This window comes from Petaurus breviceps, unplaced genomic scaffold, assembly GCF_028583685.1.
Source record: "Petaurus breviceps papuanus isolate PSGF00001 unplaced genomic scaffold, PetGlider_PUasm1.0 225, whole genome shotgun sequence".
NCBI classification, from domain to species: domain Eukaryota; kingdom Metazoa; phylum Chordata; class Mammalia; order Diprotodontia; family Petauridae; genus Petaurus; species Petaurus breviceps.
In genome coordinates this window covers 19,386,117-19,413,715 of record NW_027185889.1, presented here as the reverse complement: position 1 = coordinate 19,413,715, position 27,599 = coordinate 19,386,117, and the positions used below count along the sequence as shown (strand labels likewise).

The 27,599-nt window shown below is 40.7% G+C and overlaps 1 protein-coding gene across 3 annotated transcripts in view; it reads right to left on the bottom strand.

Annotated features, from left to right (window-relative positions):
- Positions 1 to 14,072, bottom strand: part of TMPO (thymopoietin) — a 39,274-nt gene extending 25,202 nt beyond the window's left edge. The window contains exons 1-2 of one of the 3 annotated variants that reach the window (XM_069095204.1): positions 13,656 to 14,072; positions 1,504 to 1,630 (exon numbers count right to left, since the gene is read on the bottom strand). In XM_069095204.1, coding sequence (XP_068951305.1) covers positions 1,504 to 1,630; positions 13,656 to 13,949 — 421 coding nt within the window. In that variant the 5' untranslated portion in view covers positions 13,950 to 14,072. The remainder of the gene's footprint in view (positions 1 to 1,503; positions 1,631 to 13,655) is intronic. The other 2 variants (XM_069095207.1, XM_069095206.1) reach the window with 2 other exon arrangements.
- Positions 14,073 to 27,599: the final 13,527 nt, after the last annotated feature.

Below are 27,599 nucleotides of genomic sequence, written 5' to 3'. Positions count from 1 at the left end.
AAAAAAAAAAGTAATAAGACTGTCTTATTATCGGGGAAACACGGTAGCTCGTCCATGTTATAGAAGCAGAAATTGAGATCAAGAATGTAAATGACTTCCCCAGAATCAGCTAATAAATTTCTGAGGCAGAATTTGAACTCAGGTCTTCATACAGGTCATTTCTGTATAACTCAGCATTCTATTCGATACTCTACCTTTCAGGCCTTGCCTTGTATGCTCCCCCATACTCTATATTCATTTTCTTTCTTTCTTCCTATCTATCTAAATAATATGCCCCAGGCAAAAGAACATTATTTGTCTTTGGGTATCCTAGTTTGTCAAATAAATGCCTTGCTCAGAGACCTAGAGTTGGCAAGTGTGTTGAACCCTCGTTTCTACTGATTTCTGTGTGAAGGCTTTTCTCACTATGCTATGGAGAGGTGGTCAAAAGAGCACTGGACTAATATAAAATAAAAGAGGCCTTGGGTTCTAGTCCAGGTGCTACTACCTACTCCTTTGTGACCTTGGGCAACTTATTTTAGTCCCTGGGTCTCAGGTTCCTTTTCTGCAAATCTCCACTGATATTTGCATAATGATATATCTATCCTACATGTTCTATGAAGTAAGACATGGCTACCAGGAATCATAACAGATGTAATCCGATTTAATCCTGTAGCTGAAATGTTATTATCCTTGTTAACAGCACACATCTATGCAGTACCTCAAATTGCACAAAATACTTTCTTCACTATATCCCTAAGAAGTAAATTGTCTTAAATGTCTTATAATAATTTTACAAAGGAAACAACTGAGGCTCATAGAACTGATTCTACGGCATATAGTTAAGTTACTTGGATGCTTCTGCCTCCAAATCTAGGTATCACACAGGAAAGCATGTCAGAAAATATTATAGGAAGGTACTATTTCTTCACTAAAATCTAATGGGTCTTAATAAATTTGAAAAAGCTTCAAGTTCAAGTTCCAGACTGATGACAGACTATTTCTTTTTTGTTATCTGAAGTCTAGCCAAGCTGAAGTCTGGGAGGCTTACTACATTTGTATACCAAATGATATGGTAGACCGGAGAAGGTTGGGACACAACTCTAAGTCAATTTGAGGCACAAAAGAGTGGCAGGCGGTATTGGTAGGAGTACCTACAGTATAAAATGCCAGATTTTACATAGAGCAATGTACTGTTTTCATACCTTATATGTAAGTAGCATTTAGCATAGAGCTTTACACAAAGGTCCTTAATAAATATTTGTTGAATATCTGATTTATCGTATATGTATCATATATTTACATGTCTCCCTCACTAGACTGTAAACATCAGGACAGATGCAGTTTTTGCTTTTCTATTTCCAACACTTTGTGCACTTCTTCAAACTCAAGTGGTAAATGATTACTAGGATCCTTGTTGATATAATGAAGTCAGGTAGTATTGCCCAATTCTGATTCAAATGAAACCTTAATGAAATAATTTGGTACTCTCTCTGAAAATGAAAGGAATTTAGATTAACCTACCCACAATAGGTCCAGGATTTACTCCATATTTCACGAGTTGAGACAACAGCTCTTCATTTGTGAGTTCAGTTACATCAAAATCATCTTTCTCCTCTGATCGGGGTTTGTCAGTTTTCTTTGTGGCTTTCTGTAAACAATAGTACATCCTTTATAAATATCTATAATTCTTTTCCACATAAATTAACAAGATATTCATTTATCTTGACAGCCAGTATACTCTGTACACAATTATATTAGAAGTGAAAATGAGCTTTTAAAGTAACCCATTCTTAAGATTATATTTTAACATTTTAATAACGACAAAAAAGCAAAGCATAAGAATTCATTAAGTTCTGAGTCTACACACTTAACAGCAGAGTGTGTAAACTTGATTTAAAAAAATCTTAGTCAAAATAGTGACTGGACTTTATGGACTAGAAACAATCAGTTTTCCACCCCAATCCTAAAGACAGGCAGTGCGCCAAGGAATGTTCAAATTAAGGAATAATTATGCTCATTTCAAAAACTAACAAGGTTATGCTTGAGATTACACAAGCTAGGTCTCTGCAAAATGTGAACTTAAAATCACCAAAAGAGCAGACTGGAAGAGCCAGAGGAACTAGAGACCAAATTGCCAACATTGGCTGGATTACGAAGAAAGCAAAGGAATTCCAGAAAAAAAAAAAAACATATTTCTGCTTCATTCACTATAAGGCCTTTGACTGTGTGAATCACAACAAAATGTGCTAAGTCCTCAAAAACATGGGAGTACCACCTTATCATTTTATTTGTCTCCTAAGGAACCTGTATGCAGGCCAAGAAGCAACAGTTAAAACCAAACATGGAACAACTAATTGGTTTAAGACTGGAAAAGAAGTATTACAAGCCTGTAAATTGTAACCTTACTTAACTTATATGCAGAACATATTGTGCAAAATGCCAGGTTTGATGAATCAAAAGCCAGAATTAAGGCTGCCAGGAGAAACAGCAACAATATCAGATGCCACTCTGATGGCAGAAAGAGAAGAGAAATTAAGAAGCCTCTTGATGAGGGTAAAAGAGACTGTAAAAGCTGGCTTGAAGCTTAACATCCAAAAAACTAAGACCTTGGCAACTTGTTCCTATCACTTCTGGCAAACAGAGAGAGAAGAAATGCAAGCAGTGTCAGATTTTATATTCTTAGGTTCAAAGATCACTGCAGATGACAACTACAGCCATGAAATTAAAATAAACTTGCTCCTTGGAAGGAAAGCTATGGCAAATCTAGAAAGCATACTAAAAAGTAGAGACATCTCACCTTGATGACAAAGGTCCATATAGTCAAAGCTATGGTTTTCAAGTAGCAATGTATGGCTATGAAAGTTGGACTATAAGGAAAGCTGAATGCAAAAGAACTGATGTTTTCAAATTCTAGTGCTAAAGAAGACTTTTGAAAGTCCTTTGGACAGCAAGGAGATCAAATCGGTCGATACTTAGAAGAAATTAATTCAGGTTATTCACTGGAAGGTCAGATAAATACTAAAGTTGAAGCTTAACTATTTTGTCCGCATAATGAGAAGACAGGACTCATTGAAATACCCTGCTGTTGGTAAAGACTGAAGGCAAAAGTAGAAGGGGACAGAGGATGAGATGGATAAATAGTATCATGGAAACAATGAACATGAACTTGAACAGACTGAGAGAGTGTGGATGATAAAAGGGCCTAGGGCACTGTGTGCTATGGTACATGGGGTCAGAAAGAATCAGACATGATTTGAACAACTTCACATGACAAACATGGGAAGGCATACTAAAAATGTGTTAAGGATCACAGGCTGGGCCTCAATATTGTCCTTCAACAAACTATGAATGTACTAGAAAACAAATTTGGAGGCTCCTTTTAAAGGCAAGCAAACCTTTTATTTAAGTACTGGTTTTGAAAGTAGTTTGAGGAACTTGGATTATTATTATTATCCCCCAGTGCAATCTAATTTGTATGTCGCTATGTTTATGGCATGCATACATTTATCCTGTCTATAGCTTGTGTGTATGTGGTTGTTTTCAGTGTCTCCCTCATTGGACAATAAGCTTCTTGGGAGCAGGGGCTGTCTTTTACCTTACTTTGTATCCTCAGAGCTCAGCATGAATGTAGGGTTATGTATACTTGGCACAGATGAAGCACTTAATAAATGTTATTGAGCCTAAAAAAGGTAGAGAGGAAACACATAGGAATTTAATAATCAAGTCTACTTCTGTCATTTTACAAATGAAAAAATTAATGGGGCAGCCAGGTGGCTCAGCGAGTAAGAGCACTGGCTCCAGTGTTGGGAAGACCTGGAGATCGAATCCTGGGCTCAGACACTCAGCACCACACCCAGAAATAACTGGCCGTGTAACCTTGAGCAAGTTACTTAATCCCGATTGCTTATAAAAAAAAAATGAAAAAACTATTACTGAGAGGTTGAGTGACCTGTCCAAAGTGACAGAGAATGTATATACCGTGTTTCCCCGATAATAAGACACTGTCTTATTAAAATTTTTTGGACAGAAAAACACCAGAGGGCTTATTTTCAGGGGAGGGCTTATTTTAATGAACATTGACAGCAATTTTAATAAACAGGTAAATGTGAACAAAAAAATGTACCTTTATTCAATAAGCAAATCACTGGGGAAGAACAGGATGACTCGCTCACTGCTGCAGCTCTGAGCGCGGCATGCGGGGGACGGTGCATACAGAGGGTACCGTAATGTAGCATGTAGCGCAGGGGATCACCTTCACTACAGTAGCAATCTCAATAGGGCTTATTTTGGGGGGAGGGCTTATTTTAGAGGAATCTTACACAGTAAGGGGAGGGCTTATTTTCGGGACAGGTCTTATTATCGGGGAAACACGGTATCTAAATGAGTGTTCTCTTCAAAATAGTCCCCACCCTTTTCCCCCCCCCCCCACACCTTCGGAAGGCTATACTTTTATTCCAACAATGCAATAATTGCTGAAAACATTTCTCAAGCTGCTCTTTTGAGAAAACATCTGATTTGGTGGAAAATGTACCTGAGAATTCCATGATCATGTCACTTTTTAACAAAACGATTACCAACCAAACTGAAAATTATCTAGGTGGTATAGGAGATTGAAAGTGTTGGATGGGAGTTAAGATCCGAGTTGTGTGGTTCTAGGCAGTCAACTAACTTCTCAGTTTTCTCATTTGTAAAAGTGAACTAGCATTTACCTCACTAATACAAGTAAATTGCTTTGCAAACAAACAAATCCCAAACACTAAATGTTAGTTTTTTGGTATTAGGCAATAAGATTGACAGTGAATAGTATTTCTGGACTTAAGTTCAAATCCTACTTCACCCATGGACTATGTGAAAACCACTTAACCTCAAATGTGTCTCAGTTTCCCTTATAAAATAAGGGAATGGGACTCAATGGCCTCTAAAAAAAAGTCTCTTCTAGCTTTAAATCTTTGATCCTATATTGCAAATTAACTTCTAACCAAAAGATGAACAATTTTGAATGAAAGAAAATATTCAAAGGAATGTGAAGGTTGGGGATTTATTTTGTTTGCCTATACTTATTTGTTACAAGAGTCTTGCTGCCCCCCTCCCACTTCCCCATGGAAGAGAGGTGGGGAGAGAAAATTGCTTGTTCATTGAAATTTTTTAAAAGAAACCTTAGAAAAATGTTGAACATTAGTAGTACTATTCAAGTACAGTCTCTGAAGTGACTAATCTGAAGGAGGAAACACTGATCTGAATATTTGCGTTGTTATATTTATTTTTTTAAATCTCATTACATATCTTAAATTTAGGCTCTTCTCTTTATCAAAGTTAATAAAAAAGGTGATTATCTTTAAAAATAAACACAGGGCAGCTAGGTGGCGCAGTGAATAGAGCACTTGCCCTGGAGTCAGGAGTACCTGAGTTCAAATCTGGCCTCAGACTCTTGACACACTTACTAGCCTTGTGACTTTGGGCAAGTCACTTAATCCCAATTGCCCTCCAAAAAGCAAAAAAATAAAATAAAATTAAACACACCACACTTATAATCTGTATTTCTGGGAATCATTTTTTTTAAAGTCACATTTATGTATTTATAGCTTTAAACATTAGGATCTGAGTTAAAATTGTTAGAGATTACGAGGACATCTAATCCAATGCTCTCATCTTTGACAGATAAGGAAACTAAAACCCAGTGAAGTCCAATGATTTGCCCAGGGTCACAAAGGCCAATTTATGAGAAGTGTAATTTGAATCCCAGTCCTCTAATGTCAAGTATCTTTCCAGAATATATCAAGTCAATTCTTTTGCCTGGGTCTAAAAAAAAATCACCTGAAAGCCTATTGGAACTTTATTGTAAGCTTCACTTATTTTTCAGTCACTTATCCAACAACATCAATCAGAGTACTTGGAATTAGGAAAATGAAACCTTTAAGCATTCACTAATAGACATCAAGTTCAAATGTAAAATGTAAAAAAGGAAAATGACAGAGGAACTTGAAAAGACTTGTAAGAACTGATGAGACAGGAAAAACATATACAAGAATACAGCAGTCAAGACAAACAACTCTTCGGGCAGCTAGGTGGCACAGTGAATAGAACACCAGCACTGAAGTCAGGATAACCAGAGTTCAACTCCAGCCTCAGAGACTTGACACTTAACTAGCTGTGACCTTGGGCAACTCACTTAACCCCAAATGCCTTGCCTTCCCCCCTCCAAAAACGAACAACAACAACAAAAAAACACCTCTGACCAATGTAGTGACTAGCCAGAATTCCAGAGGATCAGGGGTGAAGCATGAAGGAAAGACATTTTTTGATATGGCCAACGTGGAATTTGTTTTGTTGGCTGTGGATGTTATGTAAGAATTCAGTTTTTCTCTTTTGACTGGAGGGAGAGAAGAATAGAAAACAAATGCCTGTTAATTAAAAAAGAACTAAAGTTTTTAAAATGTGATCTATGTACCTTACTAATTAATTATGTAACCTCTTTGGGCCTTAATTTCCTCATTTATAAATTGAGGGGATTGGCTTTGGTGACCTGTAAGGTCCCTTACAGCTCTAAATGGCTGATCTTACTACCCCTCAGGCCTTTTTTTTTTTTTTTTTGCTTTTTGGAGGGCATTTGGGGTTAAGTGACTTGCCCAAGGTCACAGGGCTAGTTTTTGTGTTGTGTTTGAGGTCAAATTTGAACTCAGGTCCTCCCGACTCCAGGGCCATTACTCAATTCACTGCACTACCTAGCCACCTCTACCCCTCAGGCCTTTACTCTGGGCCCATTTATTCTTATTTTAAACACAAATGAAAGATAGTCGGAAAAAAAAAAGTCCACAGGTATTTCATAGTCTATAAAATTCTTTCCTCCCTATCTCCATTTTATAGATACAGAAAGGGAGGCTCAGAGACCTTATGGATTTGCCCAAAGTCACATAAGGACAGGGACAAGACCCAGATATTGACCCCAAGTTTAGTGCTCTTTCCATCTGCTATACTACTCATTCCCACAAATCACAAAGAAACAGTAAAACTATATTAGACAGAAAGATTTCTATCAAAAATATTTATTTTTTAAAATTGTGAAATAGCTCATTTTCCAGTGCTATTATATAAATCAAGTATTATACTATGTAGTATTTCATCATTTCCAATTTGCTTTAAAATTAATTATAATAATTGGGGCAGCCAGGTGGCTCAGCGAGTAAGAGCATGGGCTGCAGTGTTGGGATGACCTGGGGATCAAACCCGGGCTCAGATACTCAGCACCACACCCAGAAATAACTGGCCGTGTAACCTTGAGCGAGTTACTTAACCCAGATTGCTTAAAAAAAAAAAATTATAATAGGCAATATCACCAATACAAATAGCCTCACGAAGTAATATAAACACTATCAGAAGGTAACATAGATGACTATTAAACTAAGAGAAGGGATCAATAGGGACAAAAGAGATCTGCTCAATCGCTTCAAAATGAAAAAAAAAATTCTGTACAACAAAGGATCAAAAAAAAAAAAAAAAAAGAAAGGCAAATTGGCAGTTATTCTAATTGTAACATATAAAACATCTAAAATAGGTAAGGAATGGGTAGCTGGGTGGCGAAGTGAATAGAGCACTGGCCCTGGAGTCAGGAGGACCTGACTTCAAATGAGGTCTCAGACACTTAACACACACACACACACACACACACACACACACACACACACACAAAAACCTACCCTGTGACCTTGGGCAAGTCACTTAACCCCAATTGTTCTGCCTTCCCCCCTCCAAAAAGCAAAAAGTAAGTAAACTGAAAATTTACAAAGTCCACTTCCAGTCCTCAATGGCTCAATGCTCATGGGATAGTTAAAAAAAAAAAAAAGGAAACAAATGTTAATAATCACTTTAAAAAAATCAAAGAGTTGCACATTATACATTGTGTGTAGTTGGTCCATTCTGGAAGAGGAACATGACAGGGAGATAAAGTGACTAGTAACTGACTTTGATTTGAGTGAGGGAGGGCTATGCAAAGTCTCCTCTGGAGCCATCTGGGTCCAGTGGCCAGATATCGATCAAGATGACTGGAGATGGCTCAGGATACAGTGGGAAATCTTGGCTCTTTTAAGCTAAGGTCTTTTCAAGCTCTCACTTTTGAGTGAGGAAACACCCATTCACAGAAAAGGCCTCTCCTCTCTTCTCCTCTTACCTGAGGATGTTCTGCCCAAAGGAAGGGAAATGCTGATAGCTGGAAAGTTACCTTGGGGTTTACTGGATAGATTTCTTTCTCAAAGACCAATGTAAACCCAATTCGCTCAGGATCTCAGGTATTAGACAACAGGTCCCTGCCCAAGCACCACTTAATTTTGGGGGCCCTCCTGGCTCAGAGTGCATGTAAATAAGGTTTCTCTTTTGGCCAGAAACCCTAAGGGTTTTTTGCCCCACCCCTACCTAGTTTGACTTTTTTTAATTAAAGGGGCCATCCCTTGATTCACTTCTTATAGTGCTAATACAATTATAAACAGAGCATCCTCATAGAGATAAATTTGGCAACAGCACAAATACAGACACACCTCTTTAATCCAATTAATTTCATTGCCAGGAATATGTCCTGAAAGTGTTATAAATTATATTAAAACCTACAATGCAAGTAAAATATGTATGAAGAACATAAAAAATACAGAAAAACTTATAAAATAATGACAATAAAAAATAAAAACTGTAGCAGGACAAAGTATGCACCAACTAGGGCTAAACAAAATCAAAAGAATGAACAAATAATTTTGATGGAGACTTTGAGGGAGGGAGTGAAATTATGATTCAGGTTAAAATTCACTCATTTAAGTGTAAAGAGTTGCAAAACCAAATTTAGTAGATTGTATTGATGCTTACTAATATTTATAAGTGGTTTTGCTTTTTTTAGAGGAAAACAGCCCAGCTGCTAAAGGAAGAAAAAGGAGTTATAGAGGTTGAAACAATATGCCAGTAGAGGGAGTATCCAAGACTCATTCAAGTGCTAGGTTTATATCTAATATCCCAATTAGCCAGTAAGCTTCAGGAGGGATGTGTGTGAAAGGTGTTTTATCTCAACTCTTCATCTTCTCCAACTTCAGGCATATTGTTTTATACACAGCAAGTACAGAATGTTACTTCTGAAAAGATGAGTTGTAAATACTCAAACCTCCAAAATAAACTGGACACACATCTATTTTTCAAACTTTGAAAATCTTACAAGATTATTAAGAGGTCTTGTTTTAAAACACTACCAGTCACAAAGGCTGTCAAATGTAAAAATCTGTCAAAAACAATTATCTCCAGTTCATTTGTAATGCTAGTCAAAAATCCACTATTTAAAACCTTGTCAGTCAGTGTCCTATTGTAACTGTGGAGATAATATAAAACACGCAGAAAGGTTTGCTAGGTGGTGCCATGAAGACAGCCCTGGGTCTTTGGTCTGACCTGAATTCATATCAGGCCCCAGACATTAGTTCTGAGAACCTGGACATGTGTCACTTAACTGCTATGGACCTCAGTTTCTCAACTGTAAAATGGAGATTATTTAATTGCACCTACCTGAGTACTTGTGAAGATCAAAGAGATATATATTAGTAAAGCAAAGTGCCTAGCCCATAGCAGGTACTTAAAAAATGCTTTTCCCCTTCCTTCTCTTAGTAAATACACATAACTTATAAACCTAGCATTTTAGACATAAAACTTCTAGTATTACCCTCCAATTAAAAAAAACCAACTTCACAAGGTAATATTTAGGATTCACAATGTCCCTTGGAGACCCAGTCATCAGTTCCAAAAAATAAGCCAATGTACCCTAAAACTCCCTTTCAAAACACCATTCCTCTTGCTTTTCTCAGTTCCTGCGGAATCCCTCATTTTTCATGTCCAATACCAATTTTTTCCAATCTTCCACATCTATACTGCTCCCAAACTCTGAAATCCTATTGATGGCACTGGTTATGGTCTTTTAAAATGTGCTTTTTTAAAAAACCTATCACCTGATTGTTTTGTAGGTCTATTAATCAAAGTGATCTATATTACTATGTCAAGAAGTACTCAACAGCAACATCACTGCAGTTCTTATGGCAGTAACCTAGAATGGTTCAAGTGGCCTTGATGCTGAGGGCATAATATTTATAGAGAGGTTTCAGTATAGTGATATCATAAAGTAAAACACTACAAACTCCTATCAATTCACAAATCTGTTAGAATCTAGCACTGTTCTAAGTATATTTTAAAATTTTTAAAGTCAGATTTTTCCGCTAAGAAGCTGTCATATGCAAAGAGCTTGGTTCATTGGACTGTTCAAGGAAACTGCTCTGATAGCTTCCAAGTAGTCAAATTTTGTGATTATTTTCACGAAAGAGAAAGACAATTTGCCACTTATGTCTAAATACTAAAAACATACTACATAATTTCATATAAAGGTTTAATTTAGTCACTATCTTGATCATTTAACACCTAGAAATACTGAGATGATCCTAACAGCAAACAATAAGAATAAAAGGCACAAACCAAAACTAACTGCTGCCTTTTAAAACCAACCTCTCAACATTAAAATATTTTCTCTAATAACATGCTAAAGGATTTAAGAAAACACAGAGGACATAGTGGTAACTGGAAGCTTAAACAATTTCTTTCATTCCCAACATTTCTCTCACACAGACAATCACGTGATAAAACAGTACAATCTGTAAGGAGGGAAATGTTTGGTCTCGGACAAGTTTTCACAAATTTTGAAATTCTATTGAAAAATGAAAAGATCACCTTCAAAACCTAGTATTTTACCTGCTCAAGGACGTAGCAGGGGAGTTCCTGTTCAGGTAATGAACCTCTAAAGTAACTTACAACTGTAAGAGAGGATAAATGCTGTTTCTGAAACGTTTGTGAACCTAGAAAAACGGAATATCCTTAATAACCTTCTAGATTTTCAACCACCAGCCCTACTAGGATGACTTATCAAGGCCACATCTCCAGTTCTGCACCGTCATCTACAGGACATCTTCACCTGGCTATTAAAGAAAACAGGCAGCAGCTCCAAATCTTCATCTTCTTTTAAAAATCTCCCAGCTATTTTGTACCCTCTCCCCACATGTCATTTATTATAGCTGTTCTGGTCACTTATCTTAATCCTGTACCTAGAGAGTAAGGAGCTGTCTGAAGAGTCTGCAGCTAGCTCAAGACCTAGCAGGTATGGTGGGCATACAACAGAAGCAATAAGGAACGAGTATTAACAAAACAGCTGCCAAAGAACCAAATTTAGTTTAGTTGGTGTTTGTTTTTTAAATTTAGGTCCTCAGGTTTGGTTTTTTTTTAAACAAATCACACTTGTAGACATACACCTATTCCATAGATTACTTTAGGGGATAGGTTCTTAAGAATGTTAATTATTATATACTCTGACCTTACTGAGCCCAGAACATATATATTAAGAGTATATTCTTTTTAAGAGTTTATTGATCGTTTTTATAACCTAACTAATGTATAATATGAAAGTATTTACAGATCCTATACTTGACTATATGCCACCATGGGGATGAGGGGGACAAAATGTGAAACTCAAGGAATTTTGGAATTGAATCCTGTAAACTAAAAGTAAACAAACAAATTAATTTTAAAAAAATTAAAAATGAGTTTATAGAGAGAATAAAGATACTAGTGAGATTATACTGTCAGCACAGAGTAGTTAAAATACAGGTACATATAACCAAAAAAGAACTGCACTGGTACAAAATAAACTACTTACATAATTTTATGGATCTAAAAAAGCATGCTATTCATTTTAGGATTTATTGTCTGGTTTAAGAATGTTAAATTGAAAGCTGCTATTGCAGGTTTATAAAATTATTCCAACTAAGTCCTCCAGTAAACTCTTCATTGTGGCATTGCAGGTATCTGGGTGAAAGCTGTGTTAGCTTCTATGGACCAAGTGAGACAGGCTTAGGAGCCAAAAGCATGTAAGCTACTTGGAAGAAAGGGGCCACTTCAATTTTGTCTCTGTACCACTTGTTCCTAACACAGTGAGTAGCTGAACATAGGGCACTTTATAAATGCTTGTTCATGACAAAATTCTGTATCTCTAAGTGTTGATGTTTGAAGTACTAAAAGAAAACTTCGTTTCCTATAGAACAAAGCATTTAAATTGTCCAGATACTTCTCAAAATATTCTAAAATAAAACTGGTGGCCTTGTTCAAATATGCGAAACCAATTAGAAATAAAGTAGTGGAATATATATCATAAACTGTACCTGACTTTTCATTTCTAATTCTAGAATGAACCGTGGAAATTTTATCAGGCTACCCTTTTTCATTTGTGTTTGTACATTCTAGGTTTCAAGATGGTGACCGGGTGTTTTTACATAATTAAAAAGGTACTGCAATTAATGGAATTCAACTAGCTCTGAAAGAAACTGCGCCTTAAGACTAATACTGGCTAATATTCCAACTGTACTAATTTTATTGCAGGTATACTTTCAGACTTTTTAAAACTAATCTAAAAAAGTACTGAAGCCACTGCCAAATTGTGCTGAATTAGGCACTACTGCACCAACTGCTCTACACTGCACAATCTTATCAGTCAGTAAAAAAGAAATCATGTGTAACTAAAACTAGCTACTGAAGGTAAAAGACCTTCTAGCAGGGTGCTTCCTCTAAATATTCGCTCTTACACAAAAACCGTTTTTCTAGTAAAAACATTAGTTTGCAGAGTCTGTTCTGAAAACTGTTACAGGGTCAGAAACTGCAGATGAGGCTCTAGGAAATCTGACCAGTCTCACTCCATTCAAAACAAAGCCCCTCCAGAATCCCGCGCCCCCCCCCCCATAATGCAGCCATTAACAGCCCCAGGCGGCTCCCGGGGCGGGGCCCAGAGCTAGGGGTGCAAAGGGCGCCGAGGGCAGCCCCCTGGGGAGGAGTCTCCCTCCCCCCCCCCCCCCCCATCCCTTCGGCCGTACCGGGCCTTTTTCAAGAGGTCAGAGATCGCGCCCCTGCCGCGGCCCCACGGCCAATGCCCGAGATCCCCGGGCGCTGGTAAAAAGGCGGGAACGGCGAGGCCCGGGTTTGAATGTCGCCCAGGCCGCGGCTCGCTCCCCGCCTCCAGGGCGCGCTCCGAGCTCGGCGGTTATTAGGGCGGGAAAAGGCTGCGGCCGCAGGAGCAGAGCGCCCAGGGCTGGCCGGCGGGGCGGGAACCAAGAGACCTATCACCCCCCCCCCCCGAAGATAAACGACCCCGCGGGGGCGGGGCGGCGCCTCGGGGCCCTCCCGCCCCCCAAGCAGAAAACCGGGGCTCGCGACGCCGACGCGCCGAAGCCCGAGTCCAAACCCCACGTTTACAGAAAGGGAAGCCGAGGCTGAGTCCTGGGGACCCCAAGAGGACGGGAGGGGAAACTGAGGCCACGGCCCGGGGCTGGCTTTCTCGGCCACAAAGGGGCTGAGAGGCCGAACGCGGAGGGCACCCCATGGCCGAGGAGGAAGGGGGACGCTCGTCAGTGAGGGCAAGGAAGAGAATGGAGAAGACTCGGGGCTTTGTCAAGGCGGGGGAAGGGAATACTCGGTACGGCGGTGGGAGGGGGGGGTGCAGAGACAAGGCCCGCCCTTCCCTGTGGGGGGCGCCCGGCGGGGTTAGAGGGAGGGGGATCCTCGGTCTCGGCGGGGCTGGAGGGAAGGGGTCCCCCGATCTCTGCGGGGGGAGGGAAGGGGGTCCGTACCCTGCCGGCGGCGGCGCCTCCTCCTCGCCCGCGGCCCGCGGCGCTCAGCACCGGGGTGGGCTCGCGCTCGTCGTCGCTGGAGAAGTCCGGGGGCGCGCGGCTGTTGGCGGCCGGGGCCAGAGGCGGGGGCTGCGCCGGCGGGGGCCGGTTGCGCGCCGTAAGGTGCTGCAGGTAGAGCTGCACGTAGACGTCCTTGCGCTGCTCGCCCGCCGGCAGCGTCACATTGTTGGCGAGCAGCTCGCTCTTGAGCCGGTCTTTCGTCAGCACCGACGGGTCCTCCAGGAACTCGGGCATCTCCTCGGCGACCGCCCCGCTCGCGCGCTCCGCGCCCGCCTCCTCGGGGCCTCAGGGGTTGGGCGCGAGTCGCAGCGGCCGGCGCTCCAGCGGACTGAGCCGGAACGAGAAGCAGGAGGAAGCCCGGCTGTGCGCGCCTAGCCCAACCGCTCCGCTCGCTCCCTCTCCTTCGCGCACACACACTCAGCGCGAACGCCGAGAGACGCCCGCGCCGCCCACGCCCCAAGAACGCGCCTCGCCATTGGCCAGTGGCGGCAGGAAGCGCGGCGTCCATTGGCCCGCAGCCTCGCGCGGGTTCCATTAGAGGCGCTGCCTGACCAGCGGACCTCGGCACACGCAGTTTGAAAGGCGCTGGGGCGGGAGTTCCCCCCTCGGCTCAGCCCATGCCCGGCCTCCAGCCGAGCCCCCGGGGCCGGAGCCGCCTCCCCACCGCGGCTGGAAGAGGCTCCCAGTGTGCGGCCCGCATCCCTTAGGAGCCTGCTGTGTGCCCGAGCGACCGTGGGGTCACAGATAAAGAAACCGAGGCGCGGAGTTTGTGGGACCGGGGCGCTTAGGGTCCAACAGGGAGGGCGAGCGACCTCCCAGACCTAGAGCTGGGCGGCCCCCTTTGACAGATGAGGGAACCGAGGCAGAGAAAGGTTAAGTGACTTGAGATCGTAGGGTCAAAGTGCTGTGTGCTACGTGCTGTTATATTATACTTTAGGTCACAAAGCTGAAGCTGGAAGGAACCGCAGAGGCACACTTTACAGATGAGGAAACTGAGGCAAAGAAGGGAAGTGACTTAGCCAGGGTCACACAGATAAAGGGAAAGGAAATGTGCTGGCAGGCAGGCAGGCCTGGAAGCTCATCCCTCCCCCTCCCCCAGATAAGGTGAAAGCTCCAGAAAGAGGGGGAGGCAAGGTGAGAGTTGTTCACCTCTTGGCTAGGACCCCTAATCAGAATAATGACTAAGCACATTAAGTACAAAGACTACAGAAGAAACCGATTATGGTGACATAGTTGCTTCGTTTTGCTTTTCAGACTCCATTCCTCCCCATATTACTAAACACAAGAGGAGGGGGCTGTGCGGGTCCCTGGTGGGAGAAGCTCCCTCTCCAGAAAGCCTCAGTGGAGCGCAGTGTTTCTTACTTCCTGGAGGGGCTGCCTACAGGTTGGATGGCCAACCCAGGGCAGGCTTAAACCATCGTATGTCCGGAAGTGGACCTCGGTGGGATGCTGGATTTCAGGGTGCTGAGGTTCCCCTTTCCACCCAGCAGGCCATGACATCTGTCAAAGTAAATGTAAGGAGAGAATGCAGTGCCCCTTCTTGGAGAAATTTTGCAATAGGGACTGGAACCTGTGATTTCATTGGTATAGGAAACTTTCATATAAAGAAACCTCCTCTACCCGTGCTGGACTGCACTTTTTCACAAATGTATTGTCTTAAAAGAGCGGCCTATTTTCTAATTTGCACAGTAGCTGATCTGCATGCATTGAGGGAATTTTCTTGAGTTCAATGAATGAATGAATGAATGAAAATTAAGCACTTTTAAGTGTGAAGTTAGGGAATAATAATGCAAAAGTAAATGTCCCACCAACCTTACATTCTAAAAGAAGGCTACACTTAACAGAATTTAGTTTCTATTTAAGTTTGATACATCTGGTCCAAAACACTGAGAGCAGTGACTCCTCTTGTGTCACATGGCCAGTGTCTTGTTAGAGGGAAAATTTGAACCCAGATCTTCTTGACTCACAGCTGGCTGTCTGTCCACAAAGCTACCTCTCCGGTACTGCAACTCCAAAAATAAAAATATTATTGACTTAAAGGATCTTAATCTCTTTGCTTCAAAAAAAAAAAATCTTTCTGCTTCAGAGATCCCACTACAGGAAATAAACCCAAAGGAGGCCAATGGTAGAAACCTCCTAGCTATAATTCCTAGAAGCACTCTTTGTGAGCAAAACAACTGAAAGCATATTGGGCTCCTACACATTTAAGGAACGACTGGAAAAAATTTGGGAAGAGTGGAACAGTCTTTAAGGTGAAAAGAACATTCATAATCCCAAAAAACTAAAGAAAAACAACATTAAAAAGGCATTAAAATTCAGAGCAATTACTGATCTTCCTTCTAAAGGGCTGATGATGAAAAAATCTTGTTTTACAAAGGTAAACCAAGGGTGGGCCATAATGTACATGCTGTCAGATGTGGTTAATGTACATGGCAAACTGTGTAAAACTTGGAGCCCAAAAGACATGAGTTCAAATTGTCTTGGACACTTACTAGCGGTGTAACCCTTGGTAGGTTATTTAACCTTCTGCCTCAGTTTCCTCATTTGTAAAATAGAGACCAGTGTCTTCTACCTCACAGGATTGTTGTTAGGATCAAATGAGATGTCATATGTAAAGTACTTTATGTTAGCTGTCATTAACTGTGCTTAATCACAAAGCAGTCCTGGATGGCCTAGTGCTGGGTACCCTGAAATTCAAAGGGAACATTTGCAGGTTCTGTCTCAAAAGAATTTGACTCAAGCATTCTTTCAGTGAGAGACAAGGTTTATGAAAACACTGGTTGAGGTGGGCGAGATTTTAAGAATCTGAGTGATCTAATAGGGGCAAGATGTGGGTCCAGATGGAGTCAAGGAGTAGGAGGGTCTAGGGTGGAGCCAGGTGCCCACTGTATGGGCCACTGTGAAAGGGAAGTTAAAAAGATTATTTGAGGATTCCCCTGGTGACTAGAACTCTGGGACTGAGTTTTTGGAATTGCCATGCCTCATCAGGATTTATTATTTTTTTAAAAGCTTCAATAAAATTCTTGAAAGAAAAAATTACTAGAAAGAGTCAGACTTATAGCATGAAGTCCTTCCAAGCAGTCTTCAGCTTTTGACAAGACTGTATTACTAAATTTTTCTCAAATATCCACAGCATTTGGAGCTGGAGTATTTATGATTGTTTTGAGCAGTTGATGGTTTAGAACAAATCCTCCCTTAAAAAAAAAAAAAGAGGAGCCTTTGGGCTCCAAACTCATTTCCTGTATCCCACCACTATAGAGTGGCAGCTTAAGTTATATGCAGGCCACACAGTTGTAGTTTGAAGGAGCCCAAATTTTAATAATAAAAAATTACAGAATCAAATAAAGGCCCATTAAAAAATAACTATACTTATCTGACTTAATAAGTAGTAAATCTAATACACAGCCCTGAAAAACCTTCAGGTTATAATCAGGGGTCCTTACCAAACTCTTAATCTGGAACATAAATTGAACCTAGTACAAGCACAGAAGTATAGTTTTAAATCAATTGAATTATTTTGGCAAATAAGTGATAATGATTGTGGGGATGACCATTCACTACATCATTGGCTGGACAATAGGACAAAGACCACCAGCTCCACCCAGTGCCTTTTGTTAATTCTTGTGAACCAAGATTGTCATGAGAGGAATGGAAAGAAGTTGAAAGGAATTTTTTTACTGGAAACCTGAGCTCAGGGAGCAGAAGCTCAGCTCAAGCAAGATCAAATGCTAAACCCTGTGGATGTGTCCAGACCAAATCCTTCCAGCCTGAGGTGCTTGTTTACACCTTCCTATCCTGTATGACTCTCATCCATATTCTTTTACATAACTGCCCCAGTGTGCTGGGGCCTTCCTCACATTCTCTTGTCATTCCATGGATACCAAGGGAGCATGTGTGCAGTCCATGGGTTGCTGCTCACTGTTGCTATGAGACTGGCCCATCTGCTTTTGGTCATATATTTCCTTGATGACATCCTTAATACTGAAGTGACTGCATAACTATTTTTAATGTGTGACCCACCATCTTCCTCTTTATTTCCCTTTGGACGATCATCAACTTAACTTCTGACCCTAGCTAGTCTCTAAAGATTTAATCAGAGTGGTGTGCACTGCCCAAGTAGGGGCCCTGTTTTCTGTTTTCTGCTAAATGTCATGAAGACATCAGGCCAGGGGGGTCTCTGGAGAAGGTTCCTGGTGAAGGTGGAAGCCAGGAGTTTGGAGATATTAAGAGGCAACATAGTGACTTGTAGTCAGGATACCAAGTATGGAGTGTGGTTTTTAGTAATTTATTAGCTGTGTGACTATGGGTAATTTATTTAATCTCTGAGACTCAAGTTTCTGTATCTGGAAAATGAAAATAATCACACTTGCACTATTTATAGGGTTTCTCGAATACAACAGTTTTATTGGGATGATATTTAGTATTATTATTGCTAAATCCTGATAACTCTCCTGAAATCCTACTACTCTACAGTTTTGATCTATCTCTTTTGATTGGAGAACAATTAGGACCTGGAGTAACTAAGTCCCTACAGATGTTTAACAAGGACTCTCCTTTTTGTCAGGAAATTTGCCAGCTGGTTAATCTCCAGGGAAAATGCTTTATCTTCCTATACCCTTAGGGTAAAACTTACCTATGGAGCCAGACATTTCACTGAATAGATATATAGTAGAAGGCCAACAGTTAAGGTCTATGGAACACAAAGGAAAAGTATAGTTTAGCTATGTAAGCATGGAGCAGATGTCCCTCCGGTCCCTTTGTGGCAGAAGCAAAAGCTCATGTCTGAGATGATTTAAAATGTGATCACACAGGTGGCCCCGTGTTTGCTTGGCTACAGCCTTTGTGATTATCTGTTTCCAAAATACTGTAAGGGTTTCTGTAGCAAAGAGTTGGAATCCTAACAAAAGTCTCCCAGGCAGGGTTTCCTAAGTGGTATTAAAAACTTCTTAATCTTTACACTAGTCTGACAGGTGATGTGTATAAGGTGTTCAAAGAAGACTAGCACCTCTCCTGTGAGAGTTGCTGAGCCCTCTTCAGGGCTGCTCATTCACCTTTGGTATCTGTCTTCACTTAGGACTCCAAGAAGCTTCAGCATGCACAGCAGCCAAACACAGCTAAAAACTCAGCAGACAGGCTAAGCCAGGCTGAGAGTGACCCACAGGCCTTAAACCTGTCAGTGAATTAGGAGGATGTCTACCCCAAGCATGTGAAGATTTCCTCTGACAGAATGGGCTTGTTCCTGTGGCTGTGAAGGAGGCTAAACCAGGTGCTGTGGAGCACTTAAAAGAGTGGTCAGACATGGGAGATGCCAAAGTCATTCACTGCAGCCCAGGCCATCACCATTCATCTTGGCTTATGTCTTGCCAGGAAGACAGAATGAGACTGTGCACTTTGTGCAGCTCTACCTCATTTAAATACAATTCACAGACAAGTCAAGACATCACCCATGATGTTATTGGTCCTCTGAGAAAAACGAAGGATGAATAACAACAGTCTGACAGGCCATTAGATTTTAAATTTCAGAAGAAGGTGTCCAACATTTAAGCAACTTTCCAAATGCTTGGCTGATTGCCTATATCTGTAGTGATGGGAAAACCGAATGGGAGAGGAATTAAACTTGGAGCAGAGGAGTAGGGCCAATGGATGGAATTTACAGGGAATCCTATTTTAACTCAATCGAAGGAAGAACGTTTTAACAGGACACCCCAAGTAGAATGGAGTGCCTCTTCAAGTAATGAGGTATTTAAGTGGAGGCTAGGTAACCAATTATTGAAGTTGCTCTGCAGAAGATTCATAAACATGGACTTATCTCTCTGTCTTTCTTTTCTTTCTTTGTCCTCTGTGTGTCTATCTGTGTCTCCCTCTCCCTCTCTCCCTCTCTCTCTCTCTCTTTGTCCTTACCCCCCCCCCCCCAGGTACTGGAATAATTCCTTCACATTTTACAGAGGAGAAACTCAAGCAAACAAGGTTAAGAGACTTGCCCAAGGACACACAGCTAGTTCCATAATAGCCAAGGGAAGCCTTTTTTTTTTTTTGCTAGAGACTTATAATTCTCTTCAGTCGTTTTAGTTCTGTCCACTTCTCTATGACCCCATTTGGGGTTTTCTTTTCAAAGATGATGGAGTAGTTTTCCATTTTTTTCCTCCAGCTCATTTTGCAGATGAGGAACTGAAATAAGCAGGATTAAATGATTTACCCACAGCTAGTAAGTGTCTGAGGCCAGATTTGCATTCAGGTCCTCCTCTAGGGCTCCTGGGCTGGAGCACTATTCATTGCACCACCTGGCCAATAAGTGACTGAGGCCAGATTTGAACTCATGAAGATGAGTCTCTGATTCAAAGCCTAGTGCTCTAGCCACTTAGCCACCTAGCTGCCACACTTGTAAATTTACTCTTGGCTAATGAAAGTCAACATATTAGCCTGTGAATAGTAGGTAATCTGAATCAGAATTGCCTGAGCTACTATAATGCCAAGCAAAGGCAACTTCCCAAGGTTCAAAATATCAGCGTAGCTGCTCTCCATTTTATTCAGTGACAAATTAAGAACAGAGAAAATAAAAATATAGCATAATTCAAAATACAGCATTCACCAAGTATAATTCAATAATTTCCAAGTACTACTCCACCCCTGGACATTACATTCATTTAGTCAATCACAAAGTCCCTCTTCTCAAAGTACTGCTCTACCCCTAGGCAGTACATTCATTTAGTCAATCACAAAGCCCTTCTTCTCAAATGGAGATTAGTTTCCAATCATAAGCAAAGTACATTCATTTGGTCAGTCCCAGAACACAAAAAACTGTCAAAAGTTTCCCACCCTTGGATCACAACTATCATCTGGCCATCTACCCCAGAGTTACAACAAGCTTAAGCATTTAATACCCAAAGAGAGGTCTTTTCTTCATCTTGACCTAAGGCAAGTTCTTAGCAATCTTTGTTCCTGGGGAGACAAAGCTTAGCAAGGCCACAAGATACTTTGCCAGTGTCCTCATTAGTTCATTCTCTGTCTGCAGAACAGTCCTACGACCCCTGAAAACATTAGCAAAGCCCTCTTCCAGGATTTCTGTACATACACAACAAGAAAATCCTTCTTCAGGGCTTCTGAACCAACAGCAAGGTTCCAGGACCTCTGCAACAACAGCAGTGGCCTTCACCAGTGGACGAATCTGGCAAAACAATATCTGAACAGACAGACAAAGTACCAGCATAACAACCATGCCTCCTCAGTCCTTGGCAGCTCTGGGTGGCAGCTGTCAAAAGTCCTGGGCAGTTCAAACTGGCCCTCAGAAATCCTCTCCATCTCTCTCTGCCTCCACGATGCTGCTTCCAAAAAAAAATTCTTCTGCCTCTCTCTCTGCTTGTGCCTCTCTAAATTCACATCACCAGCTCCTCCCAGTTCAGCCCTCTCTTTTCCTGTCAACAAGTTGTAATGTAATGCCAAGGAAAGTCAACTTCCCAGGTTCAAAATACCAGCATAGGTGCTCTCCATTTTATTCAGTGACCAACCAAGAACAGAGAAGATCAAAACATGACATCATTCCAAATACAGCATTTACTAAATGTGATTAAATAATCTCCAAGGACTACCCCACCCCAGGACCTTCCAATCATTCAATCAATTAGAAAGTTCCTGGTCTAAATACTTCTCCACCCCTAGGCTATACCTTCATTTAGTCCACCACAAAGCCCCTCTTCTCAAATGGAGATTAGTTTCCAAACATAAGGTCAAAAGTTCCCCACCCCTGGATCACAATTGAATCTACCCCAGAGTTACATCAAGTTTAAACACAGCACTTAATACCCAAATGGAGGTCTTTTCTTCAGAGGCAAGTTCTCAGCAATCTTAGTTCCTGGGGAGACAAGGCTTAGCAAGGCCACAAGATACATTGCCAGTCTCTTCACTAATTCATCCTCTGTCTGTAGAACAGTCCTAGAACCCCTGAAAACATTAGCAAAACCCTCTCCTAGGATTTCTGTAAACATACAACGAGAAAATCCTTCTTCAGGGCTTCTGAACCAACAGAAAGGTACCCAGACCCCTGCAACAACAGCACTGTCCTTCACCAGTGGACAGTATTCACTCTGTCTGCAGGACAGTCTCCAGACCCCTGCAACAACAGCACTGTCCTTCACCAGTGGACAGTATTCACTCTCTGTCTGCAGGACAGTCTCAGGGCTTCTTAGCCAACAGCCAGGTTCTAGGACTTCTTCAACAGGACAGTCTTTCACCAGTGGACAAATCTGGCAAAACAACATCAAAACAGACAAAGTACCAGCAAAACAGCCATGTCTCCTCAGTCCTTGGCAGCTCAGGGGGCAGGTCTCAAAAGTCCAGGGCAATTCAAAGCGGCCACCAGCAATTCTCTTAGTCTCTCTCTCTCCACGAGGTGCTGCTTCCAAAAAGATCTTCCGCCTCTCTCTTGTGTCTCCAAATCTACTCCTCCCAGTTCAGGACTTTCTTTTCACATCAACAAGTCCATCCCACAGGTGGGATTAACAAGCTCTGGGTTTTAACACAATCAGTTTGAAAACCAAGCCAATACAGGGGAATCTTTAATTGCCATTACTATCACACAAGTCTATCCCACAAGTGGGATTCACAAGCTCTGGGTTTTAACATAATCAATCCAAAAACCAAGCCAATACAAGGGGATCTTTTAATTCCATTACTATTACAGCTACTGATAAATCAAGTGGCTTGCCCAGCATCGATTGAACCTACTGTTTGGGAACTCTAAAATTAGTGCTCCATCCATTACTCTATGCTGCCTCTAGGGAAGATATAAAGGTTAGCCCTATTGAAATATAAACGATATTTAAAGGCAGTCACTGAGAAAAAGACTGGAACTAAAGAGAAAGCCCTTTCACATAAACAGGAAGTTTTCTGCACCTTGGAAGTTTCTAAGGGGTCTAACAGCTCAAATACAAAAGAAAATTATAGTAAATTTGCTCCAGGGCATAGATTACTGCCAAATACTTGCCCTATGCTAACCCAGTTACTCATCTACCTGAGATGTGAGTCTTGAAAGGGTAACTGGCTGAAACACCTTTAGGAAGGAGGAGCAGGAAGTCAGAGGGGAGATGGGGGAGGATATAAGAGAAAGCAGATTTGGGGAAGGGGTATTCAGTAGGATTGCTATTTTGGGGTGAGGTTAGAGGAAAGATGGGGAGAAAATTTGTAACTCAAAATCTTGTGGAAATGAATGTTCAAAAGTAAAAATAAACAAACAAACAAAAAAGGAGGAGCAGGGAATGGTTTGTAACTACTGCTGGGCCTCACCATCTGAGCAAATGCGTTTTCTCAAAGTTGAGAACTGAATGTTGTAAACTAAAAGTAAATAAATATTTTTTTTAAAAAAGCACTGTAACACCCAGCTAAACCAGGGTCTGGTGAAGGTAGAGGGAGGCTGGAGCTGCTCATAAGGATTTCAGCAGATGGACCTGGCTAAAACTGGGGGGTGGGGGGTGATCCCAGAGAGGATGCTAGGGAAACACAAAGATCAGCCCAGTATGAAGCATGGATATGTTTGTAGAGCATTGGTCCTAAGATACAACTGAGTTGTTTCTAGCGCAGACTGCAGGGCTAAGATCCACTTCTCAACCTCAGCTGTTATTGTCATGAGCCACTTGCATGAACTCTTTCTACTCTTTTGTGAAGCAAGCTCCTTCACCTCCTGTTCATAATACAGGCTAGGCCTAGTTTCACCACCAACCACTTAGCCTTAAATATCCTTTACTATCATTCCTTGGCTTTTGCCTTCTCAAGACAGACCCTGCCAGTCCCAAGCCCGGTTCTTTTCTTTTTTTAAAACCTGTTCTTCTTGGTTGTACAGCCTCTATTAAGGCCACAGAGGGGATACTTTCAATTCTCAACTTATTTTTATTTATTTTTTGCCTTTTTTGGGGAGGGCAATTGGGGTTAAGTGACTTGCCCAAGGTCACATAGCTAGTTTTTGTGTTAAGTGTCTGACGCCAGATTTGAACTCAGGTCCTCCTGACTCCAGGGCCGGTGCTCTATTCACTGCATCACCTAGCCGCCCCCTCAACTTATTTTTTTTTTTTAAAGCAATCAGGGTTAAGTAACTTGCTCAAGGTTACACGGCCAGTTATTTCTGGGTGTGGTGCTGAGTGTCTGAGCCTGGGATTTGATCTCCAGGTCATCCCAACACTGGAGCCGGTGCTCTTACTCGCTGAGCCACCTGGCCACCCCTAAGCAATTGGGGTTAAGTAACTTGCTCAAGGTTACACGGCCAGGTGTCTCTGGGTGGGTGCTAAGTGTCTGAGCCCCGGATTCGATCTCCAGGTCGTTCTGACACTGGAGCCGGTGCTCTTACTCGCTGTGCTACCTGGCCGCCTCTCCCTCAACTTATTTTTAGAGCACAAATGATGGACATGTTCCAAAGCCAATGAAAGATCCTGTCTGGCTTCAGGTTAGTGAGGTCCAACCACTTTTCCTAGTTAGTTCAGTAAATACCTTGTTTTACTGTGTTTCAATTTATTGTGCTCCAAATATATTGAGTATTCTTTTTTTTTTTTTTTTTTACAAATTGAAGGTTTGTGTCAACCCTGATACAAGCAAACCTATCAGTGCCATTTTTCCAACAATGTGCTCACGTTGTGTCTCTGTCACATTCTGGTAATTCTCTACATATTTCAAAATCTTTCATTATTATGTCTGTTATGGTGATATACAATCAGCAATCTTTGATGTTACTATTATAATTGTTTTTAGGTACCGCTAACCACACCCCTAGAACATGGCAAACTTAATCGATAAATGTTGTGTGTTCTGACTGCTTTACCTACCAGCTGTTCCCCCTCCTCTGGCCTCCCTATTCCCTTAGACACAACAGTATTGAAATTAGGCCAGATAATAGCACTACAGTGGCGTCTGAGTGTTCAAGTGAAAGGAAGAGTCAATTGATGTGGCAAACTTCATTCTTGTCTTATTTTAAGAAATTGCCACAGACTCCCCAATCTTCAAATACCACCATTCTGATCAGTCAGCAGCCATCAACATCAAGACAAGACCCTCCACCAGCAAAAAGATTGCTACTGGCTGAAGACTCAAATCATGGTTAACTTTTTTTTAAACAATAGTTTTAAATTAAGGTATGTATGTTGACTTTTTAGACAAAATACTACTGCATACTTAATCATTACAGTATAGTATAAATTTAACTTTTATATACACTGGGAAACAAAAAAAAATTGTACAACTCACTTTATTGTGATATTTGCTTTATTTCAGTGATCTGGAACAAAATAATACTGGTAATTGATTACAATTAAAAATTACTCAATTACCAGTATCTCATCAATATTTAGTCACCAGGGCTCTGGGACTTTCCACAAGGAGTTACTACGTGTGAAAGAACATTGAAAATGGGGAAACTGTTTTTTTGGAACATAGATCTTATAGTACATTCATAGAGGTAAAGTAAAGAAAGGTTGATACACAAGTTGATATGAATCTTTGTAACAGGTCTATATGTATAAATCTGTCTACAGATCAATTAAAAGCAATATAATCATCAAAACATAGTGTACTAATTAATTCTACTTTATACAACTCATGTTCTGTTATTCTGTAAACCAAACGCAATTCTATCCTATTAGAGACTATCACTGGTACCCATAAATCACCATAAACTAATTAAATTGAGCTGGGGTAGCAAATTATTCCACCAGGTCTTCAAACTGCTCTGTCTCTGCCCTTCAAACCTCCGGGAACTCTGAACCTTTTCCACCCACCTTTCTACTTTCTCTCCCAATTAAGCTTTTAGGGAGCTGGACCTATTTTTTATTATTCCTATCCTCAGGGTTTAGCAAGAAATAATAGCTAACATTTAATATAACTTTAAGGTTTGAAAAGAGCTTTACATATATTAGCCCCCTCTTTTCTTCTTCCCTAATACTCTGGCTTTCCAGAATGCTTAGCAAGTTATCTTCAGCCAGTAGAATGTAAGCTCTTTGAGGGTAGCAACTGTTCTACCTGCTTGTATTTAAATTCTCCACATGTAGCTCAGTGACTGGCATACACAGTAAGTGCTTAATAAATACTTTATCTGGTTTGATCCTCACAACAGTACTGTTGAGTTAGGGGCTAATATTATTATCATTTTACAGGTGAGGAAATCGGCCAAGACAGGTTAATAATATGTCCAGGGTCACATATGGAATGCCTGAGACAGGAATCTAATTCATGTTTTCCTGATTCCATGTCCAATATTCTATCCATTGTTCTATCTTGCTGCCATAATGAGCACTTAATAAATGCTTTTTCATTCCTTCATTCATGATCACTTTGATTCTTATTGCTTATAATGTAATAATATGTTTAGGAATTCTGCAAGGAATATAAATCAGGCTCATCAGCATTTATAGTATTTTGAAGTATCTTCTTTCTCATTTTAAAAAATGAGCTATTTGCTTATCTCTGGTCTCAAGTCAACCCTTATTCTCTAGGGTTCTTCCAAGAGAGAATTCCTCAGTCTTAGTTTAGTAATCACATTTATATATTCCTCCAGTACCCTGGGATAGTCCATAAACATTAAGTACCTACTATGTGCAAGTACTTCTAGGCCAGGGTATCTGAACTTATTAAAGTTCCTTAAATCTTCTTTTACAATCAGTCTGTTCATTTGTCTTCTAATGTCCTGTTATCCATTTTTGTTCTATCCTTTCTAGTCTGAAATAATTCTCCTTGGTAAAAAAAAAAATAACAAACCTAGGACTTCTCCCTTGGTGAATTGACTCGTCATCTTCTTTCCAACTACCCCAAACAAGGATCTAATCATTTCCTCGATCTTGTCCTCAAAACTAATTTCAGAAGCCCTTTTCATTGTCTTTAGCATTTATCAAAAACTCATATTCACTTTAGCCCTTTGAATGTTTGGGACCTTGCCAATCTTCTGTATTTATCATTTGTTACCTATCCTTGCTTTTATCTGTCTCTTGTTCTCAGCCTTCAGAAATATTCTAACTTCACTTATAACTTCAGCATGCAGTTCAATGGATTCTTTAGGCACATTCCCATTTTCTTCTGTATCAAAATCATTTGTCACTCTTGCCAGAATTTAGATATTGAGAGCTTCCAATGCTTCCTGAGTTGACTTTCCTTTTATAAATCTGTCTAGTGACTGTCACATCATAAATAAATTAGAGGAGCAGGAAGGATTATGCCTTTTGCAAATATGGACAGTGAAAGAGTCCATGACCAAAAGACAGAGAGGGCCACAGAAAATAAAATGGACAACTCTGCTTATATATAATCTAAAAGCTTTTGCACAAAGTATAGCATACGAATGTAAAGAAATATTGTTGCAACATAAGAAATGAGAGGGATGGTTTCAGAGAAATCTGTGAAGACATATAAACTGATGTAAAGTGAATGACTCAGAAGAATAGTTTATATAATAACAACAACATTATAGAGAAATGCAACTTTGAAGGATTGTAGAACTATTGATTGATGCAATGTGTGACCATGATTTCAGAGGACCGCATGCTATCCATTTCTTTACAGAAATTTCATGGACTCAAGATGCAGTGTAACAGCAATTTTTGAACATGTCTAATGTGGGAGATTTTTTTTTTTGCTTGGCTATGCATATTTATTATAAGGGTTTTGTTTTTCTTAATAGGAGGTGTAGTAGAGAAAGAAGATAAATGCTGGTTAATTGAAAATAAAAGTTAAACATTAAAGATTAAAAAAAAAAACTAGAACAAGTTAAATTTCAGGACCATTTCTAATTACCATTGCCATTATAGGTCAATTTTACATAACTCTGAGGTTTGCCAAGCTTTTTATATACATTGTCTCATATGATTCTCATATGATCCTTGTGAGAGGCAGGTGTTATTATCCTCATGTTACATTTGA